The following is a 25885-nucleotide window of genomic DNA, read 5'->3' on the forward strand; positions in this document are numbered from 1 at the left end:
ATATTAATGATCTAGACAAGGGAACTAGATGTAATATCTCCAAATTTGCAGACGACACAAAGCTGGGTTGGGCGTGTGTGCTGTGAGGAGAATGTCGAGAAACTGCAGGATGATTTGGACATGTTGGGTGATTGGGCAGAAACATGGCAGATGCAATATAACGTGGATAAATGTGAGGTTTTCCACTTGGTGGCAAAAACAGGAAGGCAGATTATTATCTAAATGGCAATAGATTGGGAGAAGGGGAAGTGCAACGAGACCTGGGTGTTCTTGTGCACCAGTCACTGAAGGTAAGCATGCAGGTGCAGCAGGCGGTTAAGAAGGCAAATGGTATGTTGGCCTTCGTAGCGAGAGGGTTTGAGTACAGGAACAAGGATGTCTTGCTGCAGTTGTACAGGGCCTTGGTGAGACCACATCTCGCGTATTGTGTGTAGTTTTGGTCGCCTTATCTGAGGAAGGATGTTCTTGCCATGGAAGGAGTTCAGCGAAGATTCACCAGGCTGATACCTGGGATGGCAGGAATGATGTCTGAGGAGAAATTGGGTCGATTGGGCTTGTACTCACTGGAGTTTAGAAGAATGAGAGGTGATTTCATTGAAACTTATAAAATTCTAACAGGACTGGACAGACTAGATGCAGGAAGGATGTTCCCGATGGTCGGGGAGTCCAAAACCAGGGGACACAGTCTAAGGATAAAGGGTAGGCCATTTAGGACAGAAATGAGGAGGAATTTCTTCACCCAGAGAGTGGTGAACCTGTGGAACTCTGTACCACAGAAGGCGGTGGAGGCCAGTTCATTAAATATATTCAAGAAGGAGTTGGATATATTTCTTAAGGCTAAAGGGATCAAGGGGTATGGGGAGAAAGCAGGGATCGGGTACTGAATTTGGATGATCAGCCATGATCGCATTGAATGGCGGAGCAGGCTCAAGGGGCCGAATGGCCTACTCCTGCTCCTATCTTCTGTTTCTTTGAGAGATTACAGGAGATATTCAAAGCTGTGTTGAGGAGTTTTGGGTACTGAGCAGCACTTTGCAGGTTCTTTCTGATTTGATCTTCCTTGCATCGATTTAGAAGCGACTATGGGGGCTGCACTCTGAACTCTTTCCCTGGGCCTCTCCATTGTTCTTTCCAACAGATTTGATGTACAGGTCTCTCCAGGCTGAGATTCAAGGCTGCAATGAGCAGGGTGTGGATGGAAGCAAGATCGACCCTCCCCTTTAAGAACTGGCTGGCGCTAGTTTGCCTGTGTTCCATTGCTGACTGACATCACATGAGCTTCGCCAGCGCTCTGAGATAGCGCCTTGCTCCTCGGCCTTTGCGCCTTAAGAGAGGTGTGTAGCACCTGATTTAGCGCTCCAATCACCTCCAGGGGCGATACAAGCCAAGTTTGCAGTCAGAGGCAATAATTAGCAGCAGGCGCTAAACTTTGTGCCCGGCTGATAATTGCCGAATTTCTCCCCCATAGTATTGGATGGTCAAAGTATATAATCTAGGCTGACACTTAACCAGAAGAGGAAAGGAGGGAAGTACGAAAGCAGACCCTCACAACCACCATCTGCAGAAAATGAATGAGGGTGATAAAAGCCAAATTTGCAGTCGGAGGTGATAATTAGCGCCAGGCGCTGAACTTTTCGCCCGACCGATAATCGCACCCCAAACGGGGCGATACTGAATTTCTCCCCCATAGAGTTTAGTGGATTGGGCAGACAGATGGCAGATGAGTAGAGAACAAGGCAGAGGAATTGGTTTTGAATTACTATAGCAAAGTGCCAGCATAGATACAATGGGACAAATGACCTCCTTCTGTGCTGCAAACTTCTGTGGTTCTATTGGTCTTTAGGAAGGTAGCGGTGCTGCGATGTTGTCAGTGAGTGAATATTATGGTATGTGTGTACCTCCTAGTCTTATATGATCTCTTAGTTACAGAGATCCCAGGGTGGCTTACTCTGAATGCATAAAATTGACTGGAAAGTTAATTATATTGATCATCAGAAATGGGACACTGCAGTATTGTTATACAACAAAAGTGGACTCGAAGCTTGTTGAATACAACAGGGACTTAAACACTTGAAATCGAGCTATGTTCCTGGGGCTGTGGCCTCACTTCACCCTTAGAGAAAAGGACAAGAAAGAAAATAATTTAAAGAAAGTGGTTGAAAGTGCTGCTGTTCATCCCCACTCCTCTGTTATAAGTAGGATACATGGTGGAGAATCGCTGAATATGAAACTTTCAGTCCAAAATCCAATTATTCAATTGGTTACGCCTTGAACATTTGTGGTTTTCAATTCATAATTTCTTCTTCATTCTATAGTGCTAAAAGCAAGTCAATAATTTCCTTGAGAAGATAAAAACTTAAAACTAAATACAGGATTTTTTGCCTTTTTCAAAGAATTTATTGACTTTGTTGAATGCTAGTTTGTGAGGGCTGATCAGCACCCCAAAGGTTAAAGAAGCCTTTTCTCATTTTTAATTGGTTTAACTTTGATCTATTTTATGTAAAGAATCATTGACATTATTCGACAAAATACATAACAGGCTTTTACAGACGTTTGCGAAAAGCTGAATTCTGACAACCAGCACAATCTGTCCCTCTGTTTTCAGTGGATTAATTATCGGAAGAGTTGACATCACCTCCCAGACAGCATAGAATGCTCTTTTTATTCTCTGATTCAACTATACAGTCCTCTGGGTTTCACAACAACTCTATAGAAAAAGAGATAATCTGCCTTTTCTATTTGTTCCACTTTGTACCTTTTCTTTTCTTTTCCTTTTTTTTGTCAAACTGTTAGTCTCTTTTTGACTCCTTCGGATTGTCACTGGCAAATTGTAAACCCTCTGCTCCCTTAGAAGTATGTGGATTTGGGATTTTATTTCCTTAAATCCAGAAAACTGGATTATAAGAAAGACAGAAAAAACTCACACGGGCTGCATTATATACACGATGAAAAGCAAGATGCATGACTGGGGAGTAGGGTGGCAAGAAATTCCAAATCCACTTTATATCCGAGCACTCCCCTCCTTCTCTCTTTCTCCCTCTCTCTGTCCCAATAACACTCTCCATTTCCATAATGCATTTATTACATTAGTCCTGCTTTATATTAGATGCTTCTTTCTGTCTCTCTGGTTTGTATGCTGCTTTAAAACAAAATGTCCTGGAGGAGCTTAGCACCGCATGTCTTCAAGAGACACCTTCAGTGCTCATTTCAAGGCATCCGGCCATCTGCCAAATGAAGGTGGATTTAATCTTGTAAAATTAAATTTCGCTCCGCTGACATACTCTTAGGCATCTGCGGCTGAGCGCTGCGGACAAACTGAACATGACAGGAGCATTGTTTTTTGTCACATCTACTGTGTTGATCTTTTCAAAGTCTCATAAAAATTTATTGATGTCCCTGTTTGCAGTCTAGGATATTAGTGTCTGCAGCACAGATATGATTTGATCTGTCTTCCCTTATTGGCGACCAGCGCTTAGCAATGCTTTTTAATACTTGCTGTCTTATAATCAGTCATTCCCAAAGTTGCAAGGCGGATGCAGTTAAGATCTGGCCTTTATAGTAAGCTGGTTCCCCCCTGAGGCTGATGGCATTGGTGCTATAAGTATGTAATTTTTGTACAATACATTCTCAAGTAGATAGATGTATGTTATAGCATCTACATCTTTCAACAGTTAAGTGCCGTGATGAGGAAAGGAGGAGAAAAGAGTTACAAATTTGATGTGACAAAAAAAATCATTATTTCTCAGTGCTCTGTTTTCGTTTGTAAAAGAATAATGTACATCTGCCATTGCATAATTACTTTAATAAAAAATTTATTTCCAACTCATTTTCTAAAGCTGTATAATTGTTTCAAATTGAACTTGTCTAAAAGGGGAAATTTCATAAGAGAGTAGATTGAAACTTCAATAATTTAAATGTATAATTGAAGAGTTTTACTTCAGGGTAATTAATAAGAAAATTCTTCCTGGCTAGAATACAGATTAATACGTTCTAAAGGTTAGTAATCTGTTTTATAGAAAACTAATAAAAAAGAATGTTCCCAGAACGGTTCCAAATATGTTTTGTCACAATCTATCACACACGTCTGTCCATTTGTCATTATTACTCTGCCAGTATTTTGCACGCATTTCTTTGGTGTAGTGTTGATTGTGTGGTGTTTTACAGTGTGAAAGTTTTTAGCTGGGTTTATGCATTAAACTTTGCCCAGAGGCTGGTTAAAGGGATGGAGCTCTAATTGGGAAAGACAGCATTGGTCGAGCCCCAATACTATTCTCCTGCCTGATAACAGCCCCCTGCAAAATCCCACCCACACTTCTCCACAGAGATAAGGCAATTCTAGGGGAATATCTGTAAAGTAGATGTTCTCCTGCTTGTATTATAGCTGTAGTCTTACAACATTTATTTTGCTGTCACCTTCTAAGAGTCGCAGTGATGTAGTACCTCAGTGCACATACACAGAGTACACCATTGGATTTGCACCAGTAATTCCACAAACTGTAAATTCTTAATCTCATTTGTTCCACAAGGAGGCACAGAAGAAAGACCAGGTGCTTCCGCCAAAGAGAAAGAGGAATCAGTAGAGGTAGAAATAACCTGCTGAAGTTTCTCTTACAAACCTTGAGGTAATCTGTTGCAGAACGAGATTGGCAGCGGTCTCCTGCACATTTTATCTTCGGGTATGTGTATGGCATGGGGATACCTAGAGAAGAGAAAATGGAGCGTGCAGGGAATGACAGCACCATGCCTAAAACAACAACATGCTGCACCATGGAGTACAAAGACACAGCTTCACCCTGTGATCTCCACCACACCCCAGTCCCCCACTCCCACACCCTCAGCCATGCTGTGGTATAGAGGTACTAAATGAAAGCCAGCACTTTCCCCACAGGGAAAAATGGAGGATGCTCTCCCGTACATGAGAAGCCTGGGAGCAAGTCACATGATTACCCTCTCAACAGCCTCGGTTTGCAGTGCGTTGAGGCCAAGAAAAGCACAGAGAAGAAAATAATCATCTTGAAAAGGGAGAGTCTTGCCTAAAAAAACCCACAAGAAATACATTTTGCCAGTGTGTTGCTATTGAGAGAAAGGAAACTATCTGGAGATGGCAGGTTTTATCTTTGTAATGCATGGAATATAATAGTCAAAAATGGCCAGTAAATTAGAATATAACAAATTCTGTAATTATTGTTACTGTATAATGATATATGTGAATACCTGATAAATGAGTACTATTATTGTCCTATATGAGCAGAAATTGAAAATCCCAAAACACTTTTGCTCTGCAGCCTATTAGCTGAATTATTTTAGCTGTTTATTTCTATTAATTGAATTCGTTTTTGCCAGATTACACATTTTTTAACAGGTTTCCAGCCCAAATTACATTCACATTGAGTAAAAAAGTCATCACTTCTGCTATTTGTACAGTCTCTCTAACGGCAGTAAATTAACTGTAATAATAAAGGATGATGTGATTGTAGATCGTGGCCACACTCTATCTAAGGTGCTGCACCACGGAATGAGAGGAAAGGCTTTTTCACTTTTAACTCCTGACAGGACAACATTCCAGTCTTGGCCGTGCCATCGGGTGCAACCCCTGGGCATAGGTCAAGGTCTCCAACAGAGGGAAGGAAGGAAATTCCAGTTGACCTCATGCATCGCCCAGCAGATGGTTTAAGGGTAGAACTGGTGGAGGTATGATAGCAGATCATCAGCTCAGCCCTGCAGTTTCTGAAGATGAGGTGAAAATAAAATACTTCAACTTTAGGGTGGAAAAAATATGAAAATAGTATGAATTGTTTATATATTTTGATAAATGCTATCATACAATTGAAAATGTGGAACTTTTAAGAAATAATGTTACCGTGTAAATCCCTCATAAGTGAATACTTCTGATAAATTAAACATTTTGGAAAGGAGCAGCATGCTTGATATCCTCCTGCAAATGAGGGTAGTTTTTAAAAATATATTTTTAATTATCATTTTTGTCAACTCTATGATCTCTCTGAGGTAGTCCTGTCTCTCTCTCTCCAGTTAAACTGTTGGTGATCGATATGATAGTGAGCCTATATCGTTTCTGTTGCTGTGCCATATGCTCCCCAGGAAAATGGGGATCGAATAGACGGGAGTGACCAGCTACAGTTTGCACAACTAATCAATGGTTAAAGTGGGAATTCTGTGTAGTATATGGGTGCGGGGGGGGGGGGGGGGCGGTGGTGGGCAGGTGGTGAAAGATCGTGAAGGAATACTTTTGAAAAATGACAATTTCTGGTTGACAAAAAATATAAATTATCATCCAACTTTATTTATTTAGTTTTTTGACTGATTATTCAAACAATTTTGAAAGGCTAATATAATCCCTATCAATGATCGCTTAAGGGTAAAGACTAAGAGGGTGTAGGGAGCAGAACCGTTAGCATCTGATTCAAGAGCGACCCAGGTAAACGCTCAGGAAATGGGTGAACTGTCTTCCTGTTTAATTACAAACTGCTACTGATCGGTAACTGCCTGTCAGGAGGTGTTCACAGTAAGTGTCCTCTTCATGTGGAGACGCAACTGACTTTTTCCCTGCATCTCCTCTGGCTCAGGAATTCTCTTTGTAGGGAATCATAGGCACAAACCATTTATGTTAAGCAGATTATATATTTTTCCTTGAATCGCTTTTAGTTAGATCCCAGAGGTGGCAATAGAAAGGATGCTATCTCTTTTAATGTGCTATCAAATGACTCAAAGTAATATTGCACAGACCTCTAAATCAATGTGATAACTGACCTTTATAATGCAACTCTCAACTTTGTCTCCTAAATCTATTTAAAACACCTTGGAATTTTGGTACATGGGTAAAACCTTGTTCAGCTCTGGCTGTCGATAATCTGGAAATCCAATTTTTTCTCTTTTTTTCTCTTCTGCTAAACAGGAGTAATGTCACTTTGACATGTGTGCGTTTGGACAGCTGATGTGCTTTCAGATGAGATGCAATTTATTGTGTGATGTGTTATACAGAAACTGCCAAAACACACACATGATTATTTCGCACTACATATAAATAATTACAACGTGCTTTGCAACAGTTTGCACTGTAGGGAGATTTAAAAAATAATAATACCGGGCAATATTATGAATAACAAAAAGCATTAGCATGTTGTAACAGTACTCATGCAGAAAATGATCTGGAACAATGGGCAAGACATGAACTGCAATAAAGTAAAATAATTATTTCCTGTTTCTTCAACAGTAAGCATTCCATGTTGAAGGACAGCACAATCCAGGGGACTGTGAAGGTAAGTGAGCCTGAGTAAATGTTAAAAATGAGAGAGCTATGTCGAAGATGGATGAAAGAGAATGGAAATAAACAAGAAGGAAAGAGAGGAGAGAGACAGAGAGAAAAGAAATCTGCATGCAAGAAATGTGCAAGGTACAAAGGAAAAAGAGACCTGAGAAACTAAAAATGATATAGTATTTCAAATGGGGAAATGAAAGAAAGAAGATACAGAGATATGAGAGTGCAAAAAGCTCAAAGAAATGGAGAGAACTAGGAAGAGAGACTGAGGGACAGAGCCTTTTAACTGGCATGAGAACAGTCTAGTCCCTGGAGCGCCTCATTTCAAGTTAAGTTAGAATTAAGTCCTTGTTAAACAAGCACTCTTCAAGGACTTTCAGCTGCCTTCAGAGTGGGATTAAGGAGCAGAAAATATCGCAGGCCCCCGTCAATCCTGTGTAAGAATAAGCTGTTAAAAGGCAGCACCATAAGATGACTAACTTTTGGCAGCTACTGTAGCCTTTATTGCAGGGACCTTTTTCCTGAATTTGTTGATGCTGTGAGAATATTAATGTCAAGGACCTTTAAAAGGAGAATTTACAAGACCACTTTCTTTTTTTCAAATATGGCCTCCTTTCCTCTGGAGTCAAGACTTTCTTCCTCATAACTCATGAATTATTTTATGCCTAAGTAACTGGAATATTATTAGATATGAATGAAGAGTGTCAATAGAATTAAAACAAAATCATTATTTTGTTAATTAAAATAAATAATGAACTTAAAACATATCTATTACTCTTTAACCATTGGGCTACACAAGATAACTTTGAAACACAGAGAATATTTAAAACTGTTCTGTTATATGGCACTAGAAATTTATTAACTTACCAACTTGATGGATAGACACTGCTTAAGATTTATCATGGTAATATTTCTTCATAAGTTTTCTCTTCTCCACAAAAAATTCCTCTGCCAATTTCTCCCTTCTCCTACTCCTCTGAAGATGCTGACTCCTTGTTGGGTATCCTCTGATGCCTCACCCAAATGACCATTGTTCACATGAGCTTCGATGCTGAGTGCCAGAAGGCAAGTTGACTGCAGTGGACATCATATCTGAGCCCGATCCGAGCCTCACCTGATGCCCATATTAGAATGCTTCAAGCATGGGTGGCTGGAAAATGATCAGGAACAGGAATCCTGACCATTAATCCAAGTGTGTTCAGGGTCAATTGTAGCACTCCTCCTGCCACCATGTCCAAGATCAGCAAACTCATTGTAGTAATGGTTGAACCTGGGATCTTCCTTGTCGATATGACTCACTAGGATAAATTCACTATTGGAGGAGCCAAAATTACAATGTTATCAAACCTTATTCTTTAACAGATGATTAATATTTTGCAACTCCGTAGTGCCTGCACTAGAGATTTTCTTTATACATGTCAAATCAAAATCAAATCAACTTTTATTGTCATTGTTAGTGCACAAGTGCAGTACAACGAAATGTAGGCTTGCGGCTCCCGAGAGTGTACATTTAGATTAAGACATTTAAACATTCAACATACATTTGGCTTGTAATACATTAACATAAACATAACCATAATAAAGTGCATTGGCAGATGTGCAGGCTTTAGAGTTTATTTGTGGAGTTCAGTAGGATGACAGCCCTGGGAAAGAAGCTGTTCCTAAATCTGGTCGTACGGGTGCGAATGCATCTGTAGCGTCTCCCAGATGGCAGGAGGGCGAACAGACTGTGGCTGGGGTGGGTAGGGTCTTTGATGATGGACCGTGACCTCCGTAAACAGCGTTTCTGGTATATGTGCTCTATGGTCGGTAGCCGGGTGCCAGTAATGCGTTGGGCAGTTTTGACTACCCGCTGCAGGGCTTTCCGGTCATAGTAGCTACAGCTGCCATACCATACTGTGATACAGTTTGTCAGGATGCTCTCTATTGTGCAGCGGTAAAAGTTAGAGAGGATCAGGGGTGACAGGTTACATCCCTTCAGCCTCCTTAGGAAATATAGGCGCTGCTGGGCCTTCTTCACCAGAGAGGAGGTATTGAGGGACCAGGAGAGGTCTTCCGTGATGTGGACTCCGAGGAACTTAAAGCTGTCCACCCTTTCCACCACAGCCCCACTGATGTGGATGGGGGTGTGACTTCCGCCTTTAGACTTCCTGAAGTCCACAATGATTTCTTTGGTTTTCTTGATGTTAAGGGCCAGGTTGTTATCAGCGCACCACTTCACGAGATGCTGGACCTCCACCCTGTAGGCTGACTCATCGTTGTTGGTGATCTGGCCTACTACCGTGGTATCATCCGCAAACTTGATGATGGTGTTGGAACCATGAACAGCCACACAGTCGTGGGTGAAGAGGGAGTAGAGGAGGGGGCTCAGCACACATCCTTGTGGGGCCCCCGTGTTCAGGGTCGGGGGGGGGGTGGGGAGGTGTGGTTACCTAATTTGACAGACTGGGGTCTGTTTGTTGGGAAGTCCAGGGTCCAGTTGCAGAGGGAAGTGTTCAGGCCAAGAGTTTGGAGTTTGGTGGCCAGCTTGTTGGGGACGATAGTGTTGAATGCTGAGCTGTAGTCTATGAACAGCATTCTGATGTAGGTCTCCTTACCATCTAAGTGATTCAGTGCCGAGTGTAGAGCAGTTGTGATTGCATCCTCCGTTGATCTGTTTGCACGATAGGCAAACTGGTGTTGGTCAAGAGAGGCGGGAACACTGGCTTTGATGTGAGCCAGGACCAGTCTCTCGAAACACTTCATTATGATGGGTGTGAGTGCGACAGGTCGATAGTCGTTCAGGCACGTCACAGCCGTTTGTTTTGGCACAGGAATAATGGTAGCGGTCTTGAAGCATGTAGGGACTACTGCCTGGGCCAATGACAGATTGAAGATGGCGGTGAAGACATCAGCCAGCTGATCAGCACATTCCTTGAGTACCCGTCCAGGGATGCTATCCGGTCCAGCAGCCTTTCGTGTGTTCACTCCGCGTATCCAGCATTCACATGAAGGATTCTTTGCATCTGGTCACACCACAACATGGACATTAAGCGAGTGGTACCCCTTTCTGTTAAAAAAAAGTTGTATGGTCATCAGTAGGAGCTTGCAATGGTACATGGTTACCCACCTATTAAACCCTGGACTTTGGGAAACACAGCAATGCAATAAAACTGGATGGCACTATCATGCTGCTGCCCTGCTGATGTACCAAACCAGATGAGTTCCCTTGCTTTCCTAAGAAGTGTGCCGGTGACCAGACAAATGCTTGGCAGTTTATCCCCTGGGCAATATTGCACAGATCCCCCCATGGCTGCTTGAAATGAACATGTGGCGTAAAGGTTGAGTGTGGGTGCCACTTTCACAACCACAGACAGGCAGATAATCCTGCCTGCAGGTCTTCATTTTTAGGTAGCATGTGCATGAAGGTATTTGTTAGTCATGATTGCTTTCAATGCAAGAAGAAAGTACTGAACCTCCATGACCAAATTACCAAAGAAAAGAGTTTTGGGGCCAAAAATAAAAATGGAAACTAGGTAGGGCAGTGGGTTAGAATATTGTCCATTCACCTCTGGCATCTCGATTGAATCCAATCTAAACTGATGGGATTTTAAAGTCTCCTCTCTCTGGCTGGGTATAAGGGCCTCACATGAAATGAATTTGGGCAGCTTCACCCCAGTAATAGAATCATAGAATGATAGAATTTTATAGAAGGAGTCCTTTTGTGTTTGTGCCAGCTCTCTAGAAGTGCTATCCACTAGAAGCATAAGTCCAGAGCACAAAACTGCCCACAACCCTGTTCAGATTGGCACGAAACTTCACTCATAATGATAGGTGATATGTAAAAGGAAAACTCACGGTAGTGCAGAATGGACACTTTTCAAAGGTTGGTTTCAAGCACATTGTTGGGAAAAAGCAAGGGGAACTTTGCCATGCAGGTAGCCTACACAGTGGCAGCCCTGAGATTCATCAATACTGACACAAAAAAATTATAATTCCCCAGCATTGATAACTTTCACTTTAATAAGCACATAATTGACTAATAATTCACACATCCGATATTCTGGTGAGCCAGGTTGGGGCTGGGGGGGGGGGGGGAGGTGTTGTCCCTGGGTGCCTGGTTTTCATCTGCAGCCCGCCATCTCTATACTAACAATGCCCAACCCTCAAAATGGACCAGGTCTTCTGCCAGACGTACTGGCTGCCCTACGGTTACGCTCCGCAGGCTGACTGCCCGAACGCTACTGGGGAGGAGAATCTACCCCAACGTTACTCTCGCCCATAAAACATTCAACAAGATAAAATATTAAAATAATGATGAACAAAATACAGTTTTCAAATGAATCACAAATGAACCCCACTGAGCTCAGTCCACATGATGCCCATGGTCTGCCCTTAGTCCCAAAAGCTCTTCATTATTAAATTGTTATTTTCACACCGTCTATTCCTACTTGGCCTCCCCTGCTGAGATTAGCCCATATTTATGGAGAGTTATGTGTTCCAGATATGTTTAAAGAATATTTTCATTCCAGCTATCTGCCTTGGATTTTTCAGGTCCCAGAGATTAAAAGGTACAGTAATGCTAAAATCTACCGCAGGTTTCACTGCTCTAAGATGTGCAGCTGAATCCGAAAACTAGTTTTCTAAGAAATGTTACACTTGAATGAGGGTTTCTACAAATTGTGAATAAAAGGAAGCAATTGGTCAACTTCTATCCCACAGCCCACTTAACCATTTATTCAGCAATTCAATACGCAACAGGAAACTCTTAACAAAGGCATATGAGGAGATTTTTCTGTTTGCTGGGAGTTAATTATCGATAAATTGTGCCCCTCCAGCAAATGATTTCTCACCATAAATTTTAATAGGTGGAAATTAATGGGCAGGTGGGCACAATTTCCAAACATGTGCTCCCAGTGTGTACTGAAGGAGAAAATCACCTTATGTTTTATTTTTTAAAAAGTGATTAGACTCTCAGGTAGAAATTTTTATTTTATGCCCAAACCAGGGCTCAACAGAAATTGGGCCTTAGGCATCATTTTAATAATACTGACGAACTGCCGGGCCCTGTTGCGCCTCCAGAGGCAGGTCATTGCTTTGCCGGGATCCAATTTGGGCCGTCTCCCTCTCTGGCAGCAACCTGCAGGTAAATCCAGGGCAGAGGGGGAGGCAAACAGGAGAGGGGCTAGCGCGAGCCGGTAGCAGCTCGCATAATAACGTGGAGGCGGGAGGAGCTCTCTGGACAGGAGGTTCCTCCTTCTCCTGTGCCACAACTAGCTGCACCTGCATGTTTGTGCTGTGTGTCTTACCCAGTGCAGTGCCCTCTAGTTCACTCTCCCTGGGCTTGATGCATCTGAGCTGGTGCTTGGAAGGGTGTGTGTGTGTGTGTGTGTGTGTGTGTGTGTGTGTGTGTGTGTGTGTGTGTGTGTGTATGTGTTAGTGTGTGTGTGTTAGTGTGTGTGTGTTAGTGTGTGTGTGTGTGTGTTAGTGTGTTAGTGTTAGTGTTAGTGTTATGCTGGGTCACCATTTTCCAGCATAGCTAGAGACAGAGGGCAGAAAGACAAGTTACATTGATGTCCTGATGAGCAGCTTGCACATATAGCTTTCAGAAGAAGGAGTGGTATAGTAAATGGTTTCAGTTTATGTTTGCTAGCAGTTAGTGAAAGAGAAAGGGAATTGGATATATACTTGAAAAGGACAAGTTTGCAGGGCTATGCGGAAAGAGCAGGGGAGTGGGACTAATTGGTAGCTCTTTCAAAGAGCCGACACAGGGAGCTGGGACGAATGGCCTCCTTCTGTGCTGTATTATTCTATGATTCTAAAAGAAGAGCAGCAGAAGTTGGTACTGAATCTTGAACCTTCTACTTCCCCATCCCTACTCTTTATGGCCTCCCTTCCGATAATTTGGAGGGCTTCTTCCTCACATAGGGTATGAGGTCTAATGTTAGGGGGTCCTTCTTCTGTGATCTCTTGCAGTTGTTATGGGAAGTCTGCAAAAAGAGTATGAGAAGTTGCAGTTGTGGAGATGAGATGCAGCAATGGCCAAATGGTAGCATGCAGTCTATAGTAGATGACATATTTATACAACATTCAGCTCCATGTAATGAGAAATTAGAGCCTATTTGCACGCAAATGATTTAACTCTCTGCATGGCTAAAGGATAATTTAGTTCTATGAGTTATGTTATGATTAAGAATTCCTTACAGTGTAACTGAAAGGTTTGAGTTTTGGCAGATTAAAATTCTGTGCTTGGATCAAGTATGTATTTACCTGGAATCTTTTGTGTTCAAATAGTTTCAATTTTGCAGTTTGAATTTTAACATAGATAGCAGATGCCCACTAAACCTACGTTACGAATTTGTGTCTGTCGTGGATAAACCTGTCCGGTTCAGTGACATGAGGAGTCAATCTATCTACATCGACAATCAGCACCTAGCTAGCCATCTAATGCATTACAAGCTTATGGGGTCTCCCGGTTTGCGTAGCACTATTTCTAAAAGACCAGCGGTGTTTGATTTGTGGCCTACCTCACCACATTTAAAACATCTGAGTTCCTTCTCTTCAGATATCTGCTTTCTGCTTGGCTGCCCCCCTCTGGCCTAGCCCGGGATGGGTTAAGCAGTTGGCTTGCTGAGCCGCTGGTGCGTGGGACAACATAAGGCAGTTGGCCTCCCACCCATGCGACGGCTTACCTGTGCTTGCGAGGCCATATAAAAATAAGCACGTGTGCCTCACTACTCGATAGTTTTCCACAGTGATCAAGTAATCAGATTCTTAAATCGTCTGGTACTATCTCCAGAAATGAGTTCCTTAATATTAAATAGGAAAGATCTTCGTAGTCTGTTAATGCCTTTGCTTTCCAGTCACATCTGCCATGTGTATCAATCTGGATAACCATTTCCCTATCAGTACTGACTGGATACTGTGTTTCTTAAATTTTTGCCTCTATTTTAACTTGGTTCGCTGGTTGGGAATGGGATAGTAGCAGCCCTAAAATCAGAGTCGTACGCCTACTGGCCCATCCCACCTGTCACCATTTTGCCTAGGGCATTTGCAAGGGCAGTATTGGGTCCTATGACATACATTGGACCCCAATTGCAATTTTGTGGTACAGGTGGGTGGAGTGTGCGCCATGAACGCGCCATCCATTTGTACCAGGTGGGCAAGGGCGACCACTGGACGCCACTCACAAAATGGCCCCAGAAATATTCTTTTTTTTTTTGGCGAGACCAGGAGAAGCAGGAGTGGGCCCACAGAAAAATCCGAGGTCTCCCCTCGGATCACCTCTCCACCCCCACTACGTCTCCAACTGTCACCTGCAGCTCACCAGCAAAGGGAATTGAGGCCCAGGCCTCTGAATGAACCGGGCCTCCTGCCGGCAAGAACAGACAGGTGGTTGGCTAGCATTGCTATGTGTTAGTATGAGACTTTATGCCAGGAATTTCAGGTTTCTTGGTAGAAATCTGGAGGGAAAATATGACAGTACCGGAGAACAGAATTCCTGTTTTTCATTTTGCACCTTGTGACATCATCGTCTGCCTTTCACATCAGTTAGGGCATAAGTCATGTCGAGTACAAAGTTCCCCTACCACTGCTTTGACAATGTACCTCAATTCCCAGTCTCTGAAGAACACTTCTGCAGTACTCTGACATTTCATTTCTGCACTCACTGCCATCAACTTCTCCCACACGTTGTTCAAACCAGGTTGTAGCGATAACAATGTATTAACCCTACGCCAGCCAATCGCCTCCCAACACGGAGAAAGCCTATTCAAATTTACTCATCATTCCAGTATTTTTTACACTGCAACAATTTTTGATTCCACAAAGTTAATTAGAACAATCAGTCCTCTCACGTTGGTGCAGTAGGGAACACTCTTTCTCAAGTTAGTGTTTAGTACATTGCTGTGGCGATGTAGTGGGATCCTTAACCCTGCATCCGTTCAGTGATTGTTGGAATCAATGGTATATTTAAAATACAGTTTATAATGCCAGAGAGTTTGGCTGCTAAATAGTGACTGGTTTGAGGAAAGAAGTACAGAAGTACTTGTTCAAACAAAGGAAAGAAAAAATAGAACCGGAGAGTCAGCTTTACAGTGAGCTGAGTTTTTTTTAAAATTCATTCCACTGACAACCCAGCAGATACGGAAAAAAAAGAGAGCGAGAGAGAAAGCCTCCCAGATTTCTTCTTTCAGCCGTCTGTAAATGAGGGGATAGCACTTAATAGTCTCAAATGGCTGCCTTAAAGGGAATTCAGTTAACAAAATGTCAGAGGGAAATGCACTTCCATTCACTTTATGACACATGATCCTGCACGCGTAGGGAAACAATATTTACAATGTGCTAGCAATTTCAATTCATTTTGGAGATGTACGACGAAGATTAATTTGTGGGATAGAAAATAGCAAGGAAAAGATGTCTAATGCTTCTCTCTAAAAAGGAGCTGTCTCGAAGTCAGAGGTGTTGGAGCCACCAGGCTTGCAAAGATTAATTGCCTTGCTGCTATTAAACCTAAAATTAGCTGGTGGGGGAACATCATGTAAAAGGTTGAAAAGCCATGAATTATTATTTTTAAGCTCTTACCTTTTGAAGATACTTTTCCCTCTTGCAAATGTCACTTGTGCTGAGCTAGCTGGTTGTGTAAAAGTTATGTTTTTTAATCATGCTGCGCAAATTATTTTTTTGATTAATTTTTCCTCGCTTTTATCGTTTCTCAGTCTCTCAGCACAACTGCTGACCTGCACGCCACCCATTCTTCCAGCGCTGAAGGATGTAAAGGAGGGAGAGGACAGGTGAATGAGTCGCAGGGGCCCCTTGATTTTGTGCTTCCTACAGAGCCCAGCGTGGCAGAAATATATCTAAGTATTGAGTATTCCAGTAACATGTTGCAAAAGACATTGTCCTTTACTGTCACATGGTGCTGTATCATTACGAGTTCTTACATCACAATGCTTTTAGCATTCGCTTTCCTTTCACATGGCGTAAACACTATAATGGAGGAATCTGCTGATGACTTTTGAATAAAATTGCATTTAAAAAAAATTCAAATAAACCCCCCCATCCCCTCCCCCAAATTGCCGACTGATTTTGGGGTCCAGCCAACCTCCAGTAGCTTATGCGAGTGGCTATTCGTCATATCTGAACCTAGATGGCAGTGAGTGGTAACAGCCTGTTCAACTGTGGGGTAAAGGACTGTTAAGCCCAATCCTGTCCTCCCTCAATATCCTGCATTTGCAGTTTTCAGCAGGGGCCTTTGGATATAGAATCATAGAATAGTACAGCACAGAAGGAGGCCATTCTGCCCATCGAGTCTGCACAATTCAGTTAGTCCCACTCCCCCACTCTTTCCCCATATCCCTGCAATTTTTTCTCCTTTGAGTATTTATCCAATTCCCTTGTGAAGGTTCATATTGAATCTGTATCCACCACCCTATCAGTGTATTCCAAATCCTAACCACTCGTTGTGTAAAAATGTTTTTCCTCATGTCGCCTCTGGTTCTTTTGCCAATCACCTTAAATCTGTGCTCTCTGGTTACCAACCCTTCAGCCATTGGAAGTAGTTTCTCTTTATTTACTCTATCTGAACCCATCATGATTTTAAACACCTCTATCAAATCTCCTCTTAGCCTTCTCTGCTATAAGAAGAACAACCCCAGCTTCTCCAGTCTCTCCATGTAACTGTAATCCCTCATTTCTGGAACCATTCTAGTAAATCTCTTCTGCATCCTCTCCAAAGCCTTCACGTCCTTCCTAAAGCGTGGTGCCCAGAATTGGATATAATACTCCAGATGGGGCCGAACTACTGTTTTATAATAGGTTTAACATAACCTCCTGTTTTTTGTACTCTATGCCTCTATTTATAAAGCCCAGGATCCCATATGCTTTATTAACTGCTTTGTTAACCTGCCCTGCCACCTTCAAAGATTTGTGCACAAACACCCCAGGTCTCTCTGTTCTTGCACCCCCTTTAAAATTGTACCATTTAGCTTGTATTGTCTCTCCTCATTCTTCCTACCAAAATGTATCACCTCACAATTTTCTGTGTTGAATTTCATCTGCCATGTGTCTGCCCATTCCACCAGCCTGTCTATTACTATCTTCCTCAGTGTTTACTACACTTCTAATCAACCAGGAATGGGAACCCTGGCTGATTGTGGCATACATGCCAACTGTACACATTTCACACGCACAGTCTGAATTTTCAGCGCAGTGTCTGCCGTTGGAAACCAGAGTTGCTCCAGTGTAATTATGCAGATGAGGCAGGAAGGGTCTTTCCCAGCCTCCTGCCTCAGTTTCCTCTTTGCTTGACCATTGGGCAGCAAACAGAGAGTACCTGCAGAAACCTGGCAGTAGGCCTTTCACTTCAAACCTCTGAAGTAAGTGGTGACTGGTGAGTAGTTTTTTTTTATTCCCTCCCATGATAAATTCCAGGTCTCTCCAGCAGCAGCCAGACAGAAGGTCCTGATGCAAGCGGCCAGGAGTATATCCAGCTCATGCAAATGGCCCGTGTCAGGAAAATTGTGGGCAGTTCACTCAAATGCACAGTGCGTGTCTGGTTCACTGGACCTACTGTGTACCCAGTGGGGGCCTGCAGAGGAAAACTGGCCCTAATTTTCCCACAAGAAATGAGGGGAAATCCCCATTTTCTTTGTCACAATCTTCCAGTATACAAGTGATTCAAATAGTGGGTATATCTGCAGCTTAAGTCATGACAAGCCTGCACTTTCACCTTAACTACATGTCATAGATATTCAGGTCTATTTTTGAGTCTGCTTTTTTGAGGCTGGGTCAGCTTTTCCTCGTTTTGCAGGCTAGCATATGTGTAGTACAAACTTGGCTATAGTTTTGATAGAGGGCTTTCACAACCACTATGGATGCTGCGATAGCTGCACCTCCACATCATTCTCTCCAGCTAGAGAAAGCAAGAGAAATGTTAGGATTTACAGACACAGTCCTTACTGGCATGAGTTCACAATTCCAAGGCAAGGAAGGCAGTAGATTATAAGCTGCTAAATGTAGGAGTGTTGGTAATCTGGAAGATACCGCTAAATTGGGTTAAATAAGAAGTTGTCGTCCATCACTGCTCCCATGCATATACCATTTTGTTTTACAAAATAATGGCCCGGAATTTGCGGTGGGTAATAACAGCGAACGAACAGCATTCACTGCTATTACCCCTTTGAAACTGACAGCAACCTCAGGATTTAGCGCATGTGCATCCTAACGCAGAAATCCTGAAGTGATGGTCAGTCATTCACTGCTCCGACACTGGCTGCAGTGTGACCCGCCTTCCTCCCTCCCCCCACATATCTGGCAATCTGTGTATTCGGGAATTCAGTGAAACTGATGAAAACTTCAGCATTTCCTCGGTAATTTTGCTGTTAAATACCCCATTAAATGTTAGGTCTTGTTGAATTAGGTGTATCTGGGATTTTAACAGCGTATTGACTGCTAAACAAACATTATGGGGTCGATTTTCATGGAGCCGTCAGGCGGGGTTTCAGGCGTGTGGGGGGGGGGAATCCCGAATTTGGGGGTCCCGACACCAAAACCCCGCTCCACGCAACTTTCAGAGGCGGCGGGTACCCGCCCCGCAATGGGACCCGCCGACCCCAGGCGGGAAGGGATTAGTGCCAATTAACTGCCTGTTAACAGGCAGTTTTTAGCCTAATCCCTATTTTGAGGGGTTTCGTGTGGGTTTCCCGATGGCTCCAAACCACACCAGGTTAGAGCAGGCGGGCCGTCGGGTTGGAGGGGTCGCGATGTCGGCGCTCAAGTGAGTGATGGGTGCATGAGTGCAAAGGTAAGTGTGTTTGGTGTGTCTAAAGTGTGTAAAGAACTTTTACTTACCTGTACTTACCTTAACAGCCTTTCTTCCTGCAGGCGTCAGGAGCCCATCACTTGGCCGGCACTTAAAGCTGAATGGCTGCGATCTGTGAAAAGTGACAGCCTTCAGCTTTGAGTGCTGCTGAGAGTTCTAACTGAGTCTATGCAGAAGGACTCAGGTTGGAACTCAGACTGTCAGTGTTTCACAGCTTGAAACAGCTGTGAAACACTGATATTTCATCTGTCAAGAACTCTTGACAGATGAAATTGCAGTCTGTGACGTCACCTGTTGCCGGGTGGCCCTTAATTGGCCTGCTGAGCCCGCTGGGCGGGCTCAACAAGGTCAATCAAGGGAAAATCACGCGGATTGGCCGGATGTCGATGTAGGCGGGTCAAAAACCCGAAAGTTGTAGTCCCGCCTTCTTCCCGACAGCTTCGGGAAAATCGACCCCTATGACTCTGCAAAACAAATTTAAATTTTGTTGGGTGTCAAATTTTTCCATTTTAATAAAGAAATTATAATTTTTAAGAAACTTTAAAAAAATTATCTATTTTAAAAGTGTGTTTATCTTTATTTCAGGTTTACTTTTTCCCCATGTGAGAGCCCCAATCTTTGCTTTGCTCTCTATAACATTTTTAAAAAGTTAGAATCAAAGGAGCTTACTCACTTCCTGGTTCACTGTCGGTGAGAATTCTGCATTGTGATTGGTTGCTTAGACAGCTTGTTGACCTCACAACAGCTCGCGCTATGGAATTCCCACTAAACGACACTGATCTCAACTGCATGTTGAAAAAGCCAAACTTCTCGCCACAGAGATCACGAGATCTTTGTGAGAAGCTTTCTTCGGGGCCGGCGGGCGAACGCCTTTGCTTCGCCACTGACTGCAAATTACGGGCAAATATTTTTTGTTGCTCCCCTCATCTGACAAACTGAGAGAGGCAAACTGGAAAGCCTGCTAATTCATGTCACAGGAAGGTTAAGTACTCCAGCACTTTTTCCCCATAATCCTTACTGTTACTGTTTTTAAAAAAAAATCTTTAAGCTTCAGGATCACTATATTGGGAGGGTGCACTATTGGTTAGTTAATGACAATTTAAGATAAGATATTTTGATAGCATTCCTGGATTTTCCTTTAAATCATTTAAATTTGGATGGTTACTATTAAATGTGAATTTCCAGCAGCTCAAGGTTGCACGTCTGATGGCTGCATCTATATGAACCTTAAAATCATTCAATTCGGAAAGTATACCGATTCCCACTCTGTGGTTTCCTGCTGTATAATAACCATGGACACTTTTTGTAACAGCTTAGCTCATAATCATTTATTGTATAGCGAAATAAGAAATTTCCTGTCACCACAGCACCAAACTGTTGGAATAAAGATCGCAAAATATTGTCATAAATTTAGCACTGGCAGAATTATTTCTTCTTAACAAGGACTTTAATTGGCTTTAATGAAGCTTCTGCTAAGACTTCTAACAAAAGTTTGTAATAATAAAGTTACAACATATCTCATTAATTTAAAGTGGTTGAGAGTCACATTGATTTCCCTTTAAATGAAACTTTTATTATCACAGAGTATGTATTTAAATAAAATCAAAATCTTTTTTCCCTCTTGTAGATTATTCAACACTGCATTTTCCCTCGTTTGGGTGCCAATCTTTTCATAACACGCTGCTGATGCCCTTCGCATTATCCAGTAGGAAGTGTGATTTATGGGGAGGGGTAGTCAGAAGCTGCCAGATGGAAAAAGTTGCTATTGTCCAGCACTCTACACAGCTGAGAAATGAAGGTCACCCAAAGTAAGGCTCGCAAGTTTAAGCGACAGGCGTCACCTGGGACTTAAACATGTGACCCAGTTGGGAGCGAAACTGTCTATTTATGTATGTCAGTCATTTATGAACAAACTACACTCTGTGCTCATCACTAAAATACCTGATTCTCCATGTCAGTTTGAGCTATATGTGCCTGATGAACAGCTGATATTGGACATGATAGAAAGAATTTAAGCTGGTCCAAATCGGCTTCCGGTGATATTTATGATATGTTGCAGCCTGTATCACTATGATAGGTTGATAAGTTTTTAAAAATCTTTAAAAGTGTTGCGGTGTTAATATCTTACCACTAGATGTCCCCAGCACATTTAGTAAATATCACATTTTATTCACAAGGCATGTGCTAAAGACACAAGTTGCATACATTTGTGCTATTTCTTCACTACATCACCCATCAGCCACATTCTCATCTAGCTGAGTACCACAACTGGCAACTCCAACTGTTGGCCCTCATGAAAAATGGAATGTGCTTTACAGTGTTGGATGATTGATAGTGTCTCATTTCTGCATTGCAGTTCAAAATAACAATATTTATTGTTAAAAAAATAAAATGCTGAAATTGTAACTACTAGCATGCATCCCTTTTTGTCATCACCAAATAATCGATTATTCACCCAGGCAACCTGCAACTGTTTGGCATTAAAAGATCTATTATTTGTGACACTCCTATAATACACTACAGCTGCAGAAGGACAGTATTATTTGGTATCAGTGGTTCTGCACTTTCACTTACGCATGCAAGGGAGGTGTTTGGAAGTGAACAGCTCCACAGTATTTAAGAATAGTTTATTAAGCTGAACTGCAGCCGTATGTAGAAGAGGGCTTGAGATTGACATGTTTGGGATTAGTTCGGCCCTACATTTTTCAGAGGTCGTCTCCATGGATCTCAGAGGCTGCGAAATAAATGGGCCTTGCTTTAGCAGCTGGCCAAAAGTATGAAACCAATACATAACATTTAATTCCACTGTCTGCATAGGGAGAACACCGATTATTCAGTTATTTGATTAATACAGGAATGAGCTTCTACTTGACTAAAACTATTGTGGTCTATTAATCATTTGACCTCTATTTTGAATAAAAGGTTTTGGAAGGGAAAGAAAGAATAATTTACATTACAAAAATACTGCCTCGGTACATCCTGGAGATCAGACCAGCCCTAGGACTAGAGAAGAAGGAAATGTTAAATCAGTGGTTAAAGAAGAAGTATCACTGTCAAGGCTTCTTTTATAACTTAAACATTTACAAAGGATTATGATTACCCTTAGCATACTTTTCTCCCTGTTTGTTTCTGCTGATTAAAATATATACATCCATTTTTTGTTTAATTGGTGATAGCTGATGACATCACTGGGGAGAGGGGGTTGACAAGGAGCAGCTATTGGGTATGACCATTGCACAAGATTGTGGATTGATATGTTTGGTGAAGCATCCTGGGCTACTGAATGAATCTCTAATGTTGGTAATTCAGCTCTTTCACACTGTCAGCCATAATACCTCCAGTTGCCTTTATGATGTCATTATTTAAAACAAAAAATATTTGCTAAATCGTCAGCATAAATAACCAATCAATACTAATTGCAGTTCTTACTAATAGTTTAAAAAAAAAATTAGACTGTGAATGTTTTACTCTTTAAATACTAGATACAGAGTTGTGCAATTCCTGTTGTCCATATGTAGCAAAGAAAGTATTTATTTAGAGGATTAATGATAGGGAGTGATGATTTATTAAAGATTGTTGGAAAGTATCCAACCCATGTGCCCAGAGGACATGCGTGAGTTACTGGCTCCCTGGCATCACAATAGTTTTATGTGAATGATTGGGAGCAGAGTGACAAGCATGATTCTAACACTCGCTGCTATGTTATGAGGATAGACTGACAGAATTTGACTTGTTCTCATTGAAGAAAAAGATATGGCGTGATTCAGGTCTTTAAAATGCCGCAAGGTAGGGATAACGTGGATGTAAGCAGGTTATTTAACTTAAAATTTGATTGTAGGACTAGAGCACACAAGTACAAAATTGGCAAGCCTCAAGCAAGACTAGAGATTAGAAGAAATTGTTTTTTCCCCATAGAGTTGTAGATATGTAGAACAGATTCCTATCAAAAGTAGTTAATGTTATGTTGATTAAATCCTTTAAAAAGACCAGAACAAAATATCTGGCTATGAAAGGGATTGAAGTTTGCAGCAATAAGTATAGGCTCAGATAATACAAATTACAAGGAGTACTATGGGACAAGACTTCTTGGGACTAAAGGAACAGGTCAGAGCTTAAGAATGTTAGATGGATATCCTTGAGTTTTTGCTCAACAGCCTTTGGGCTCAAGAAGAGATTACACTGAAGTTTATTTTCATGGAAACGTTCTGAGTGGTTATTTGCCTCTCTCAGCAGATTGAATAACTTAGGGAGAGAGCATGATTGTACAAGTTATTTGCAGCCCATTGGAAAGAGTGGGCTTAATGGAGCATATGGGCTTTTCTCATTTGGTATTTGCTTCTCACTTTTATTATGATTCTCACCCTAAGTGCTTTATTAATAAATAATAGACTGCCACTGGAATATTATTACTTTGTATATGTTACTATATCGCTGTATACAGCTAATTGTGACTCCAAGTAGATGCATATTTGTTTCTGGTACAATTCTGGCACAAGTCAAGGTTTTCAATGTTACATTGCTATTTCCCAGTTGCTCTTATTAAACAGAATGCTGACCCATTTCACAGTACAGTGTAACAATTATCCATGTTCTGAATATCCGGCACATTGAATGTTGCCTCTTTAGCTTAATTTCAACTGAGGCAAGTTAGAAATACACCATTCATACCTTAGTCCTTTCTAGAGAAACAGTAATTTATCGCAGTTCAGTTACAGTATAGATGATAAAACTAATCAAGGTATGAAGGTTGTGAAGCACTTTGGAACTCCAACGCATTATATTACTGAGCGGTAGAACTCTGCCTGCGCTTGAGATTTCCCCAAATGTTGAGTTCCAAATTTCAACCATACTGATTTGGGGAAGTGCTGATCAGCAGGGAAGCCATGTGATAGCATGGAAATAAAGAACAACTATCAAAAAAGAGGCACAGAGAGACAAAAGTATGAAAGCTCTAAAAACGAGAAACAGCCAAAAGTACAAATACTTAAATTCTGCAAATATACAGCAGCTACCAATCTCAGACAGGTAGCTGCAGTGCAAGTACCAGGCAAGCAATTTATATTGGTTGGCTAGAATTCCCAATTCTCCTGCTCAAGAGAACTGTTGCATGTGTGGTTATAAACATAAGCGGAGCTCCTCTCTCAATAGTTAAAATTTAAAAGTTTAGTGCGCACAGGAAGCAATCCTCCCTGCTCTATAAACTTTCAAATTAACTCCAAATAGATTTGAAGAGTGTCCAGGCAGTTCACTCGACTTCCTGACCGCTTTTTGAACCAGTTTGACACCACACTTGAGTTACACTCCAATTTGGCCTCTTGCGCATCCCCGGTTGTAATTGCTCCACCATTGGCGGACATGCCTTCAGGCTGCCTAGGCTCTAATCGCTGGAATTCCCTCCCTGAACCTTTCTGCCTCTCTACCTCTCTCTCCTCCTTCAAGATGCTTCTTAAAACATACCTCTCGCCTGTCCTTAAATCTCCTTACGTCACATTTTGTTTGATAATGTTCCTGTGAAGTGTCTTGGGATGTTTTACTATGTTAAAGGTGCTATATAAATGCAAGTCGTTGTTGTTGTTACACTCCATGTAGTGTCAAGCCAAAGGGATTGAAGACTACCTTCTTTAGGGAGTTTCACGTCGCTTTTCACTGGATTTGGCTCATGCTCTGACTCCCATGGTGTACATTACAACTTTAGCATCACATCACAGCAGAAACTGCTTCATAGCAATGTTAGCATAGTAAGAGAAGGCGGGTAGAAAGGAGAAATAAAACCAATGATGTAGACCAGAGGATAAGCTAGTTATGTAAAGAATAGCAAAACATATATGTTGCCATGGCATCCTAACTGATAACCTGAGCGTCTTTATAATGGTTGGGGTTGTATTGCTGCAATTCTCATGAAAGCTCTGAGAAATGTTAGAGTTTCTGTGCGGAGAAAAGAAGAATGACTACACAGAAGTGTGGACACTTCCTTCTGAGGAAGAGAAGCCGGTGCCCAGCACAATGGTTTGAGTTGATCAGAAGAGCTTGTGCCTGGGACGTTGCCAGGATTCTTTGGATCTTGTTGCACTGGTGTCTGTGCTCCTTTAACAATATGAACTGTAATCGTATTTCAACAATATTAATATTTTCCAATGTCTTACATGGGGTTTTTCATATTCAATAAGTACAGAATGTTGTATTGCGACTGATGTTCTTTTGATGGATTTTTTTTCTCTCTCTACAGTCTGTTCTGCTATCAGCACCAATTAAAAGGGAAGGGGAATCTCCTACAGCGTCGCCTCTCTCTGCAGATGACACTCATCATTCAGACAGATACCAGGTGGGAAAGGGGGAAGAACGGCATCCATTGACTGTTGTAAGAACCCAGGTGCAAAGTGATTTTTATGCATATCTGGACAGTGTTCCAACTATTTTTATTCTTTTAAAGGGGGAGAGATATTACTATCAGGAAACCATTTCAAAAAGAATCTCATCAACAGGACGTAATTTATATAGAGAGTGTCACCAATAGGACTCGCTTTTCAATCAGGACTTCATTTAAATGGGAAATCTCATCAGCAAGGCCCATTTAAAATAGGAATTCTCACTAGCAGGATCCCTTTTAAAAATCGAAGTCTTACAGTGAGTAATGATGGAAGGAGAAAGTGACCCTGGGGTGAGTACTCCGAATTCTGGGCAATGACCCCAATATGAGTCCCAGGCAATTATTATTTTTTCCAAAACAAAAAAAATCAAAATAATGTCATTTGTCCTGAAATGTTGCAGAAACTTCACCGTGTTAGTCAAACAGCGCCCTTGAAGCAAGT

The 25885-nt window shown here is 41.9% G+C and overlaps 1 protein-coding gene across 11 annotated transcripts in view; it reads left to right on the forward strand.

The window, feature by feature from the left end:
- The window catches only part of rnf220a (ring finger protein 220a), a 492773-nt gene that overhangs the window by 299142 nt on the left and 167746 nt on the right, over window positions 1–25885 (forward strand). For 6 of the 11 annotated variants that reach the window (XM_085983083.1, XM_085983087.1, XM_085983089.1 and 3 more), the window contains exons 4-6: window positions 7232–7277; window positions 15973–16047; window positions 25303–25398. In XM_085983083.1, coding sequence (XP_085839209.1) covers window positions 7232–7277; window positions 15973–16047; window positions 25303–25398 — 217 coding nt within the window. The remainder of the gene's footprint in view (window positions 1–7231; window positions 7278–15972; window positions 16048–25302; window positions 25399–25885) is intronic. The other 5 variants (XM_085983088.1, XM_085983090.1, XM_085983093.1 and 2 more) reach the window with 1 other exon arrangement.

The sequence above is a fragment of the Somniosus microcephalus genome, chromosome 3, assembly GCF_052327205.1.
Source record: "Somniosus microcephalus isolate GS21.2 chromosome 3, FLI_Smic_1.0, whole genome shotgun sequence".
NCBI lineage: Eukaryota > Metazoa > Chordata > Chondrichthyes > Squaliformes > Somniosidae > Somniosus > Somniosus microcephalus.